The 13,544-nt window shown below is 38.9% G+C and overlaps 1 protein-coding gene across 1 annotated transcript in view; it reads left to right on the forward strand.

Moving 5' to 3' along the window:
- The window catches only part of LOC104489386 (disks large-associated protein 2), a gene marked incomplete at its 5' end in the record, with an annotated part of 17,267 nt that overhangs the window by 3,555 nt on the left and 168 nt on the right, over positions 1-13,544 (forward strand). The window contains 3 exons of the mRNA XM_010131539.1: positions 6,418-6,509; positions 10,944-11,096; positions 13,398-13,540. Of these exons, the coding sequence (XP_010129841.1) occupies positions 6,418-6,509; positions 10,944-11,096; positions 13,398-13,540 (388 nt within the window). The remainder of the gene's footprint in view (positions 1-6,417; positions 6,510-10,943; positions 11,097-13,397; positions 13,541-13,544) is intronic.

A 13,544-nucleotide genomic window follows, 5' to 3' on the forward strand; every position in this document is an offset into this window, starting at 1 on the left:
CCTCACTCACAGACACAGAGAGGGAGTTAGTGGTGTTATTCTCTGGAATATGAAGCTGCATACTACATGAGGAAAACTTGGAGGAGACGGTTTTAGCTGACTACACGTCCCTAGGTGCAGAACCACCCTCCCTCCCACCATGTGAAGCTATGCTTTTGCACTCTGAAGTACTCTTGAAACACCTTGCTCTATGGGGAAGTGACAGTTAGGAAGCTAGTTTTCGGTAAATTGTACAGAGGACATGAAGACAAATTTTACTTCAATGATTTATTAATATTTGGAGCTAGTGACACCCTTTTAAACTACAACATTTCAGTCAGAAAACAAAATGGAATATCAGGATTTTATGCTTCCCCATTTGCAGAATGACTCTATTCTGTAAGGGAAAAAGAAAGATCAATTAATTTAGTGTTACTAAACTGAAATGGACCCTTGAAATCCCCATTTTAAACCAAGCAAAATGGATTAATTGCTTGTGTTTGGGGGAACATTTTTACCTCCCAGACAGGTTAGAGAAATTATTACATGTCTATATAGCATATGCAAAATCGGATGTTTGTCTGCAGCTGATTGTCAAAAGTGACACCCAGACTTCCCATTTTCCATTTTATGTGACACATTTCAAGAGCTCTTCTGCAGATAATTTCCAAATTACATTACCTTTGAAACAGTATCCCTTCAGCTAATGTAGTTTACAACAAGTAAAAGGAAGTTATCAAAGAATTATTTTCACCGATGGAATGAACTTCACAGCATTCTAAAATTTCAGTGTGAATAATATTTTTCCTGTTGAGACTCTGACACATTTTGTATCCCCAGTTTGAGCAATGGAGGTTGAAAGGTAGGTATCCACAAAAACTAAAGTTTAATGATATCTCAGCATGAAATGTATGTTGGCATACTTATGCATTTGGCAGTTCCCTGAAGGAAATAACACGAAAATAGGGGAGCCAGAAGCAACTAAATATGTTTTTTCCATCATGCAGCAGGAGCTACTATTCCCAAAACACTTCACAGCAAACTTTGCACATTCAAACTGTCATTGTTAATGCTGAATCATTTATTTTTGGCCTGAGTGTATTAATTGTACCTGAAGACCAAATACAGCTTTGCATCTCAGAGGAGAAGGCTGTCTTTACGATAGCATTTCTATTTTGTGTTAATCATAGGAAGAGTTAAAATAGAACTGCATTTTAGAAAACAGTTTCATTTTCGGTGTTAACACAATAGCCTGGAGATCACAGAAAGCTGATTGCTCTATTGATTTTTTCTTTTGCTGTAGCTTTTCTCCCATAATGTTGTTTTAAGAACTTCACTCATCACGTCTTAGAAAAGGAGAAGATAATCATTGCAGCAAAAATAACCTCTCTTTCTTTCTTTTCACAGAATTTGTTTATTTGGTCAGTTGCCATGAATTGTATTTTGGAGTCTCTACAAAGTTCATACATTGTTTGTGGGTGCAGTTATTTGTGTTCTCAGTGTTTATTATAACATATATATATATAAAATATATGTGGCTGTAACTGTTCCCAGGGTAAGTCATCTGATCATTTGCACTAGCAAGGTTCCTTCCAGCAAAGAGAGGTGTTTCTCAAGGGTGCTGACTAGAGTTTCAGTTTTACACCCTGAAAATTGTGTTTGGCTATTCCTGGTGTGTAGGTGATGACAAGAAAAATGGTCTCAATTGTCACAAAGCTATTGAAAATCAAGAAGGCCAGGACTCTGCTGCCTGTAAGCTCTGTGATGGGAGCGAGGAGACTGGTGCAAGGAGGGGGAGAGCAAGCAAGCCTAGTAGAGAGCCACAGTCCCTGCCCACAGCTTGAGGGCAAGGTCTGGCAAAGTGAATACATTCTGGGCTTCGGAACGCCACATGCTTGGCCACGGAAATATTTCAGTACACAAGTCAAATGGAGAACAACCACACAGAGTTGACTCTCACATAAAAATTGTAAAATAGTTGAAAAAAAATTAACTATAGTATAGACTGTGCCAGCAGAAGGGCTGGTTTGCTGGTATCTTCTGTGGAGTGGTTAGGAGCTCTGCTGGCATAGCCATAGAGTAAAGTGATCTCTAGTGAAAAAAGGGCATATAGAGAGTGAGAGCTCAAAATATCACCCTTCTTTCCCCTCAACCCTTCATTCCATAAGTTCTGCATTTTTTCTTGCTACTCATCTGGCTGATATTTCGACAGTACTGCAAGGGCTTTACTAACGTGGTCAAATAGTAACTGAAAACATAGAGTTAAATTTCCCATACTTGAAGGAAAAAAATCAAAAAAACCTCACGACCGATTTATTTTAGTATATTGATCCGTTAATCATCTGTAAAAGCTTCCTTAGATGTTTGACCAAATATCCTTTAACTGAAGAAAAATTAGTGACATAATTTCCTAATGCTTTTCAAGTTCCTTCAGGAACTACTGAAATTTACATCTGGAGTGTTGTGAATGACTACAGTATGTCTTAATTTAATTGTCTTAATTAAATATGTCTCAATAAAAGACAGTCCTATAGTAGGGAATCCAAGAATTCTTACTGGCACTTGTATTGTTCTGCTCAAATTTTCTCCTCTTTGAACTCCTCTCCAATGAGGTAAAAAGCAAATTTGCACCAAGTCCCACTTTGTGCACAAGAATCTCATTGTACTATCCTCCAGAGCACTGACAACTGGTAGCTGTGCTGTTCTAAAATGTCATCTCACCCTGAAATTTATGCATTTGTTATTATATCTACCTGCTGTGTTGATGGTGAAAAAGGCACATATTTCTGAAGGTTAATAATTTAGCTTTAGAAACAAAACAGATATCACGCCCTGCTTGGAGTTAGGAGGGTGAACTAAATGCCAGTTCCAAATTTTTTTCCAGACGTGTGTTCTCAGACTCTTTGTGGAGCTAATTTTTTTATGAGTATAGAAAAAAAACCTTTAACAATCAACTGGAATGAAAATTTAAATTAAAACACATAATTTAAGTAAACAGTAATGAATGCCAGAAGTAAATTGATTGTTAGCAGATTCTCATAGCTGGTGCAGCAGTGGCACAATTGAGCAAAGCTTTTAACCTGTTCAAGAATAGAGTTAGAGCATCAGACTATAGTCTTGGTTTCATCAATAGAGATCTAACTTTTCCTCCTCTACCTTTGTGGTATGAAACCATTTTCAGTTACAATATTTTGTAGCATTTCTCAAGCAATAAACCACATATATACTACTGGCAATTTTGTAATATGCTTATTGTAGGAGAAAAGACACTATTGTGTTAATTGTGGATATTGTATACAGGCAATTTACACAATCTCTATCTAGGGTATAAATATTGAGTCTACTTCTACTGAAATTAAGGTCAGGGGTTTGTATGTCTTCAGAGTCGAAGCCATACAGAATCACACAACAAAAATGAGGGGCTTCATACGCTTCAGGGAGCAGAATTAAGGTTGTGTGACTCTTTACTGATATTCAAGTAAATATAGCATTATCTTAACGGAGGGAGGTATATGGATTATATGAAAATTGTGTATATTTATGTGTGTTGGGAGATTTTATCGTCATTTATTTACAACCAAAATCTTCTAGGCATCACAAACATCTCAATCTCTCCAGTCTCTAGCATTCATCATTCTTTCATGGAGATAATCAATCTGCACTCATCAGAATAATTCCCCAATGCATGAAATTAATAACAAGGCTTTGGCTGTCTATTAATATTGTGCTGAAGATTATGAGTTGAAGTGTTTTAATACTTTAATTTAATTACAGCAAAACACAGTAGCATGAATATGAGAGATTCTATGTTTTATTACATCTGATTTACTTATTGAAATGGAAGTAGAGTTAGATCTTTAGTAAATGGTAAGGCTGTAATTATACATGTGTATTCCCCACTGTGACTCAGTGACACATGCAAGTAGCACAGAACCACTGTCTTACATCCCCAACGGACATGTATCACACCAAGATGCTGTGTGCCTAAGTTTTGTCCAGTCTGAGGGGGCTTTAAATCACTATATGCTTGCTGACACGATCCTTCAGGATAAAGGAGATACATGGAGGTTGGGGTAACTGTGAGATTCATTAAAAAATACCAGTCATATGTGGATTCTGTCAAGATCGACATTTCTTCTGCAGGGCTAAAACCAATGCCCACTAGTCAGGGTATGTATTTGAGCTATGAGCTATAAAATTCAGTAGAGAAAACTGAAACTGAACTTCACTCACTACAGGACAAGCACTACAACCACTAGCATACAGAATCATCCTCACTCTCTTTCTGTCCAGTGAATAGTGTGGAACAGGCAATGTAAGGGACCCGTGACAGCACAATTCCCTGTCCTGGCAAGGAAGAGACTCTGGCCCCACACTGGGAGTTTTTCTAGTGTCCTGAGCTACAGAGCACTGAGAGACAAGAATAAAAGGCTATTTGCAACTTAAGTCTTTGCCTTTATTAAAAATGCTGAAGGCCAATTTAAAGCAATTTGTTTCAGGACAAATGAAACATTTATTTTTTTATTTAGGTTTTCATATGTTTTTTCGGGTTTTAACACCCAAAACATTCCTTTCCACATGCCAATAACTCAGTGGAGGAAAGTGAGGGGTTTGGTGATCAAAGACCCCACACCAATGAAAATGCTTTATTTCATTTGGCCAACAAAACCAAACCCCCAGTGAATTGCTCATGCAGCTCTGAACCACTTAACCATTTCACAAATGGGTGCCATGTGGGACTGGTGAATTACACATCTTGCTGCTTAATTTAGTGTCTAACAGAAAATGAAAAAGAGTTTGAGAATCACACCTCTAAACATTAACATGTGCTTTTAAAGTTACAGAGTTTGTATGTTTCCACAGAAATGGAGCCTAAAACTTCGAAATTATTTCTTGCTACTACTTGTGGTTAAGCTGATGTTTCACTGGTCTAGAGAAAGAAGAATTAACATGTAATACCTACTGCTGCAACACTATTTTCACAAGCCACACAGTCCCCTCCTATTCTTAATCTAAATAACAATAAACTATTAAGCCCTGCCAGCGCTCGCTGTTCTACGTATCACAGACCGCTTCATTCGGCTCTGTGCATCCTGTTGGAATTATCAGTTTTGTTTCCTCAAATTGAATTAAAAGATGTCATAGAATTCCTGTCTCACCTTACCCCTACCCCTCTCTATCTTTACCCTAAACATTATGTAAAGATCTGGAAGTTCTCCAAGTAAAATCATTGAAACCCTAGCTTATAATGCCTTTTAAAGTGTTGTTTTTCAGGATAAAGTTGGATGTGGAGGAAAGGAAGTGGAGGAAAAGACGTGTAGGAAGGAGGTGTAGGAAAGTGTATTGCTACCTACCAAAGTGTGATATTTATCCCAGCAAATGTGGGAGTCCGGGAGGAGTTAGTTTCCTAGGGATAAGCCCTTAGGCACTCCAGTCCACAGAAAGAAAGAGGCATCTCCAGGAAGAGATTCAGCTTATCTGAAATAAGCACCTAACATGGCTGAGCAGATGAGCTCAGATTACTGATTATAGGCATCCAGAAATTTTGATTTAGATGGATGACTCTTGGAAGCAAAGTCAAGTAAAATTAATTTGGTTCCTTTCCCCAGTGCTTATGCATCCTGTAAATGGCAAGTACACTGACAGTGGGGAAAGCCAAACTAACCACGGGGGCTAATCATGATTCAGCAAAGTCCTGGACCACCTGCTTGTGGCCCAATTTGGCTGAAGCTCCTGTGCTTAGGACTTTGTATATTTTAATGGGTAGTCATCCCGGAACTCCTGATGGGGGTACCTATACATGTCTCAGAGACATGAGGATCTCATACTTATGGTAGGAGTGTTTTATATTATAGTTTAATGCATTAACCTTACCCCAAGAACAGACAGGATAAAGATAGCTCGCCTAGGGATCATCCACACACTAAGTGAAGTCATACATGATGGCAGAACCAGAAGATATTCTCTAAGCTACATGTAAAGCTCCCTTTGACATCAGAAGGAACAGACATCTAACTGCTTCTTGAGGCAAGACTATTTCAACAGTTTTCCATTTACACAAGCAAATGTAAATGTGACAGGTGGGGGTTGTAATTTACTTTGAAATTTAAGATTCTCCTCAAAAACATGTAAGTCTGTCAACTTCAGGAAACTATCTATATTCCCTTGTTTTTTTCTACTTCCTTAAACAAATACAGTCTTAGCTGTTATGAGTTATTAATATATCATGTGTTATTGCCAAAGCATAACATGCCACAGAGCTTTCTTATGTCTCCATGTTTTCCAAAAATATTTTATGTATATAATTACAAGCAACAAAACCAAGTACTTACATACGTTATGAAATAAACAGTAATTTCAGCTACATATTTTTTTGTGCTGGATTTTGCATGTACTGTTGAAAGACGTCTGTTTGTAATAACCTGTCTGTATGCTTAGTTCTAGGTAAGATCCGAAGTGCTGTTGGAAGTGCTCAGCTCCTCATGTCTCAGAAATTCCAGCAATTTTATTGGCTTTGTCAGCAAAATCTGGTAAGTCATCATGTCTGGCCATTCTTGAAGAGTTTGAGGCTATTAATCCATAGATATTCCACAAAACATAACTCTAAATTTTAGAATTTAATATTTTTACTTCAAAGTCAACAACAAAAACAAGCGTATATCCAAACAGTAGCATTCTGAAATGCCATTTTCATGTCTGACATTTTTTCTTACTGCTCTTTTTTTTTTAACTTAATCCTTAACTATCGTGTTAGTACTTTTTTTTTTTGTCAAGGCAAAAATGTAACTTCAGTAATTTCAGTCTCGCTGTGCTTTGTCTTCTCTTTTTTTTTTTTTTTGCTGTCTTTATTAAAGAAAATTAAATTGAGAAAGGAACAAATGCAAGTTTTCTATGACATAATGCTTTGGCTTATTTTTGTAATACCCTAAAATAGTAACTATTTTTCTGTTAAGGAAGGAGAAATTTTTCACATTACAGTAAGTGGAGAATAGTAAAATAGCAGAATGGTGAATAATATGTGATCAACCTTTCTACTAACCTGAAAATAGGACTGATCTTAGAAATGGGAATATACATAATGTTTATAAAATTGGGTTTTATAATTTGCATTACCAATTATACATGAGATGGCCTAGGGCTAAAGGAACAGATGCAGTATATTACCTATGAGAGTTACTGCTATTGTTCTGGAAGTTCATTAGAGTCTAATTCAATTCTAAATGTTATCTTCATTAATATGACAGCAGCCGTGAGTGATACAAACATTGTGGCAAGATGATACTAATCAATAGAAGAATCTAATTCTTCTAGCTACAGCTAGTGGTAGAATACCTTTCTTTGGCTCACTCGAAAATCATTCCCTTTTCGACTGCCCCTACACCTCGTATATTGAAAGTGATGAATTCCGTTGCATGCATGATAGCAGACATGACTTATATGTCTGGTTAGATACATTTCTTTACTTGTAAGTATTTGCTATGTAACGTTTTAAGGCAAAACATTCATTCTGCAGAGATCTACTTGCTACTTTCCATCCATAAATTTAAACATCCAGAATTCCTGAAACTACCATCAAATACTGTAGAGAAAGTGATGCCAAATATGTCCTACTTCCTGATAGAAAATCATAAGATATATGGCCCTTGTTAGGACAGAATCCAATTATCCACTTCCAAGACTCTGTCAAAATAAGAATTTTAATAGCTGTTACAGAATGACAGAGGAAATACGCAAAGTCAGGAAAGCAGGAGATGACTACGTTTGTAATACCAAATACATCATGTGTGCTCCCTATCTAGTCATTTGTTTCATAGCAAAAGGAGGAAATCTTCATCAATGTCTAAAAGTTTCTCACTGCAAATTTCAAAGTGCCCTCCATTACCTGATTGATGAAGCTATGCGAACTAAGATTTGGAGAGCCTAACTTCCACTCCATTTATCTTCAAGTGGATCCTGCAGTTGTGCTCAAGAGCACTACTGTAATAACAAGCACACCTCCTGCTCAGCACAGCCATCAGCTGTTCAGGAGTGCAAACAACTTGTTACAGTAAAAGCAAAAGGAGTACGAGGAGTGATCAACAGCTTTGCTGATAACGTGACCAAAAGAACTGGCAAGATTTTATTTCTCTCTGCCTTATTTAGGTAATAAACCTCTGAACTTGGTAACAGCAGCTTTATCCTATTCTGAAGATTTAGGCTCTGAATATTTTTCAGTTTCTTTAAATCAGCAATGGGCTCTGCAGAAAGCAGGAACTGCAGAGCTGGACTTTTAGCTCGATCACGTTTTGAGGCTTTTCTTCCTATGCCTAATGCTAGAGTTTGTTGTTAGTCACTTAGTGCATATCCACAGCAGGCTCCCCATGCGCTTCTAAGGCAGCATCTCAGTGCCCCATGGGGATGCTGCCACATAGCAGTCAGTTAGTGTGTTCCCCCACTCAAAAACATCCAGCACTTACAGGGCTACCACACAGCGGTTTCTCTAACAGTGTTCAACAACAACAAGCATAAATGTAGGAGAAAAAAAAACAGCATTTACTTCAGCCAATTCAAAATGCAGCAAGGGTTTAGAAAGAGGAATATATTTTCTTAAAATGAAATTTAACCAGGAAACTCACTCATTGCCTATGGACTTTACTAAAGGGTCATGGGAACTTCCAGGAACACATTTGATTGTGCTCCGGGTTAAGATCTCTTACCAAAGACTCTCACTTAGGGGTAAATTCATAAAAATGTAAGCTCCAATGAAGTTTGGGGGTTTGGGGTTTTTTTAATAATCTGGCTGGCTAGCTCCTACATGTACTGTTCCCGTTAACTGCTAGAAAAAAATAATCACTGATTAATAACTGCTCCCTTCTGTATTATTCACATTATCTCTTGAAACACCCTGGTTTTTTCTTTGAAGTGTCCTCCTCCATACTCTCTAGTCAGTACAGATTCTGCTCAGCTAGTGAGATCATCACTCAGTATGTCATGGTTGCAGGCAAAAACAGAGCGACTCGAGTACCGGCTTGGTACTGTTTGCTTGCTTTAGGCTTCCTTCAGAGGGAGGTCTGCAAAGCTGAATTACAAATAGGACACAAACAAATGAGCAGCTTCTGAGAAGAAACAGGTTGAAGCCAATCTTTTCAAGACTTTGTTAGATGTAATCGTAATCATTTGTGCCAGCATTTATCCGAGGGCTGCGAATCCGTAAGCAATAGCAGCAGGAGGCAGCCCTCTTGTGTCCAGCCCACGCACCGCATACTCCTCTGCAAGTAGCCGTGCCGGAGGTTGCCATCTTCCCAAACATGACGGGCAGAGTGCAGCGCGCAAAGGTGCAAGACAGCAATTAGCCTTGGTTCAGAAGGCAATGGCATTTCAATGAATGACGTTTTAGAGGAAACTAGGGAGGGCTGAGGAGGCCAGGCTGGATGAAACAGATATTGCAATATAAGATATATTGCTGTGGGTCCGTCCTGACAAATTTCACGCAGGGAGTCAGTTCCTGAAGCCTGAGATGTTGACCTCTATAGAGTAACTAATACCATTGACATAAATTTTAAATGGTTTTGGAGTAAATTGGGATCTACACAATGAAGTGATTTTCGGTGCATACTAATCTGGAGTTGTATCATCTTTCCCAGAAGTCTGCTATAATCTATATGGCCAGTTCTGTTAAGTCCTCAAAACTCCCTATGAAAAGGAGACTTCTAGTGAAGAAAACTTCTAAGCAGACGGTTTTTTAGGCTGGTTCTTGGCCCAGATTCCCAAAGAGGTTTTAGGTAGGGGTGACACTCCATGTTGTCATGCCCAGCCTCAGGCACTCAGCTCCCACACTGGCATCTGCCAATCCAAGTTTGAGAAGCTATTCCTAGTTTAAGAACCCTAGAAATATGCGATTCAAAGAAGGAATTCAATAAAAATGCTGACTCACCTCCCAATTTTTAGGCAACTGTGGGGTTGTGTATAATATCTAAAACACCTTTGTCCACTAGATTTGTAAAAGATGGGGCACTGAGCCTTACTTCAGCGGTAACACCAGTGTTTCTAAAATAGTAAACTAGTCATTAATTACAGCTTTTGCCGAAGAAGAGGGACATGACCTGGTTTTGATTCCACCTCTCCCAGTTCTATGCTGCAGACCGTCTTAATGGCTTCCTCCTGCCCTAGAAGGGAAGCAACATTTCTTCATCATCTTCAGCTGAGATGTTTACAAATTAAGCCCTATTTCACTAAAGTGATAAAGCTGTCTTATTGAACTAGTATTAACCATATGCTCATAGAGCATAGGGTTAAGAGTATGCACATTACCTTCTAATGTAATTTTTATTGAGCATTGGCATCAGGTTAATAGTGAAATGAAGGTTCATCTTGCTAATTGTTACCACCAATGTTTGCTCCATTAAGTTATGTGCACATGGCACCAACTTAATTGCAGTACCTGGGGGTAGTGCATTCCCAGTTCCTGAGTGTGATTTGAGTCACTGGAGAAGAAAATCCCATCATCCCCATCAAAATTTTATACCTTATGTATGTATTTGAAAATACAAGACAATGTAAACATCAAATTCAGCATAAGCTGACAACTCCTTTGTGGTGGTCTTTTGCCTTCTAATCAGCTAATGTGAATGTAATCTTTAACCAGAAAGACTTCAGGCTGGCTAGAAGACGAACCGTGTTCCCCTTCCCTTTAATAATCAGCTGGCAGAGGCTGTCAGAAATGCAGGTCAGCACAGCATAAGGTGCTAAGGAACTCCCCGCGCCACACGGTTTCGGGAAGGCTCACATATGACATCAAATTCATTCATGTTTGGGTTGTGTAGGATGCACAACTTCCCAGTCACAGCTCCCAGCTGTAAAGTGTGCATAGCCATAGCACTGAACAGCGCTGTGTCAATGTCATCTAGCGTGATGCCTTTCCTGCCTCAAAGCACGTTGTCGAAAGCCTTCTGGTCTATTCATTTTCACTATTTCGTGCATGACAGGACCCGAGTGCCATGCCGAGACCAACTTCCCAGGACCTAGCAGGTTTCTGGGACTTATTGCAGCTCTCAATTGAAGACGTCAGCATGAAGTTTGATGAACTGCACCAGTTGAAACTCAATGACTGGAAGATAATAGAATCACCTGAAAGGAAGGTAAGCAGACCGTGGACAATACCATTTGTAGTCCTACGGTCTCCTTGTGTTAAATACAATAGCGGAACATGATTGGTTTCTAACCCTAGAAATTATCTAATTGCCATGGCCCAATTTATACACAGAACCTTTATCAGATGTGAGGGGTTTTTTTCCTTTTTAACAATGCTGAGCTGAGTTGTATAACAAATAAAATGGAATTTGCTAAGTTAGTCCACTCTGTAGCACTTTTGTTCAAATTATTTGGATTCACATTATAAAGGCTAGAACTGAAATATGTTCTGTTAATTCGGACTGAGGACAAGAGCCTGAGAATTCAATCAATAAACTCAGTAAACTCAGCACTCTGCTACATTTGGGGCCACTCAAACCTGAGCACTACAGTGTTTAATCCTGCCTGCACAATGCAACTGATACGAGAACAGGAGTGAGATAAAAGCACATAGAACAGGTCAAACTAAAGCTTGACCCACAAAAGTCTGGGGGGAAAAAAGAGTGCTTCTGGCATATTGCCTGCACCTCTGCCCTGCCTGGGACCTCCACTACCTGGGAGACACCCAAGCCACGATGCTTACGAACCGAAGGTGGCAAATTGCACACAAAGCAATGTAATTCTGAAACTGCCTTTCCCCTTTTTAGAGGTCCATCCCTCACCTTAATTATCCCACTATCCTTGCTGATTATTGTATCAGTCAGATGAAGACAGCATTTGGTTTGAGTCAGTACTGTTGGCCTCAAGTGAATACTTGTTTGGTTTGGGAGGAATTAGGAGGCATTTTGACAACTCTTTCATTTCTTCATGCTCCTCTTGGATTTTAATTTTCAGCCAACTGATTGGTGGATGGTGAGTTTGCAACTCTTGCTTACTAGTGACAACTGGAAGTAAGAAATTATCATAGTGTCAGCAACAGTGATATTCCTAAGAGGGAAATAACTAAAGTGAAAATAGCAATTAAGTTGGGACAACAGAAATGGAACCCTTATGTTCCTGGCTGAAAACAGGAAATAGCGAAAATAAAGACTGGAAGAGCTGGCTGTCATGGGGAATAGCATCTTAGGCTGCTGCACTGTTCCTCTTGAGTGTAGAACTATGTTCTTAAATACTGAGTTATTTAGTCTTGGCTAATCCATTTTGGAGATAGAGTCAGAATTAGTTATTTAAAAGAAGACCAAACAATGAAGAGTCTGTAAACCATAGGCACATCAGTTCAATTTTTGTATCATTTGAATCCTGTTGTGCATCAGATTAACTGAGTTCTCCATAAGGAACAGCCCATACTCTGGACTATTACTGTTACTTTAAGAAGTGATACAGCAGAAAGATCGATCGTAATAACCATGCTACACACATGAAGTTGTGGAATTCCTGCCTTTAGGGCTATTTAGTCCGATATTAAATATGTTGTTGAAAAACTTGCTTTAATTTTGAAGTTGACTTTAATTTCAAGTGGACTTTGGATGGGGGTGTACAAGGTCACCTCCAGAGGTCCCTTAGAACCCAAACTACTGTACGATTCCATGATTCTCCATTATCTTTTTAAAGGCTTCTTAATCTGAATGGAGTTAAAATACAAGTTTCATACTTTAAAACAGTTCTTGATTTAAAACCTGCAGAGCAATTTACAGCTACTTTGGTACCAAAATCTACTGACTCTCACTTTATAATTTGATAATACTTCAATATAATTTTCTTTAAAATGGTCTGGTCTGGCAAGCAGAACAATTAGCCCTATGTTCTCCCTCTGGCTGGTGCCTGCATATTTCCATTTAGCAATTCACGAAGGAGAACTAACTAATAGACATGTATACACAGCTGCATTCTCATATCCAGCTGAGGCTCAACTCAGTATGATTAATTTAATTAAAAATCCTGTCCTGCTAATCTTAGTCTTTTCACTTGATCAGACTACACAGATGCGCTGAATTCTTATCGGAGAGCCAGTGTGTATTTCTGTTTACAATGAATGTAATAATGTGTCAGCTAAAATTACACAAATTCATCTGCAAGTGAAGTATGCAGATTGCATGTGCAGGGTACCTGCAAGGACAGTAGAAGGAAGTGCAGTCTTTTTCAAGGCATAGGACTGCAGGATTTGTAATGGCTGCTGAAACAGGGGTTTGTCAGTGTCCCTAGTGTGGATAGCTATTCATGTAATCCATTAGTCAGCTGATTGGAGGGCACAAATGGAGCATGCTTGTTGTATGTAATCAGTATTTTGCATTTCATGTCTTCGATTTGCATGCTCTGCTGACGGTACCTTCCGCACGCAGTTCACCCTCAGTTTTAATACCCTATTGCAGGAAGAAAGAAAGGTTCCTCCTCCCGTACCAAAGAAGCCCCCAAAAGGAAAATTCCCTATCACAAGAGAGAAATCTCTGGACCTACCCGACAGACAGCGACAAGAAGCTAGAAGACGGCTAATGGCTGCTAAAAGAGCAGCCTCTTTC

The sequence above is a fragment of the Buceros rhinoceros genome, unplaced genomic scaffold (genome assembly GCF_000710305.1).
Source record: "Buceros rhinoceros silvestris isolate BGI_N320 unplaced genomic scaffold, ASM71030v1 scaffold15222, whole genome shotgun sequence".
NCBI classification, from domain to species: domain Eukaryota; kingdom Metazoa; phylum Chordata; class Aves; order Bucerotiformes; family Bucerotidae; genus Buceros; species Buceros rhinoceros.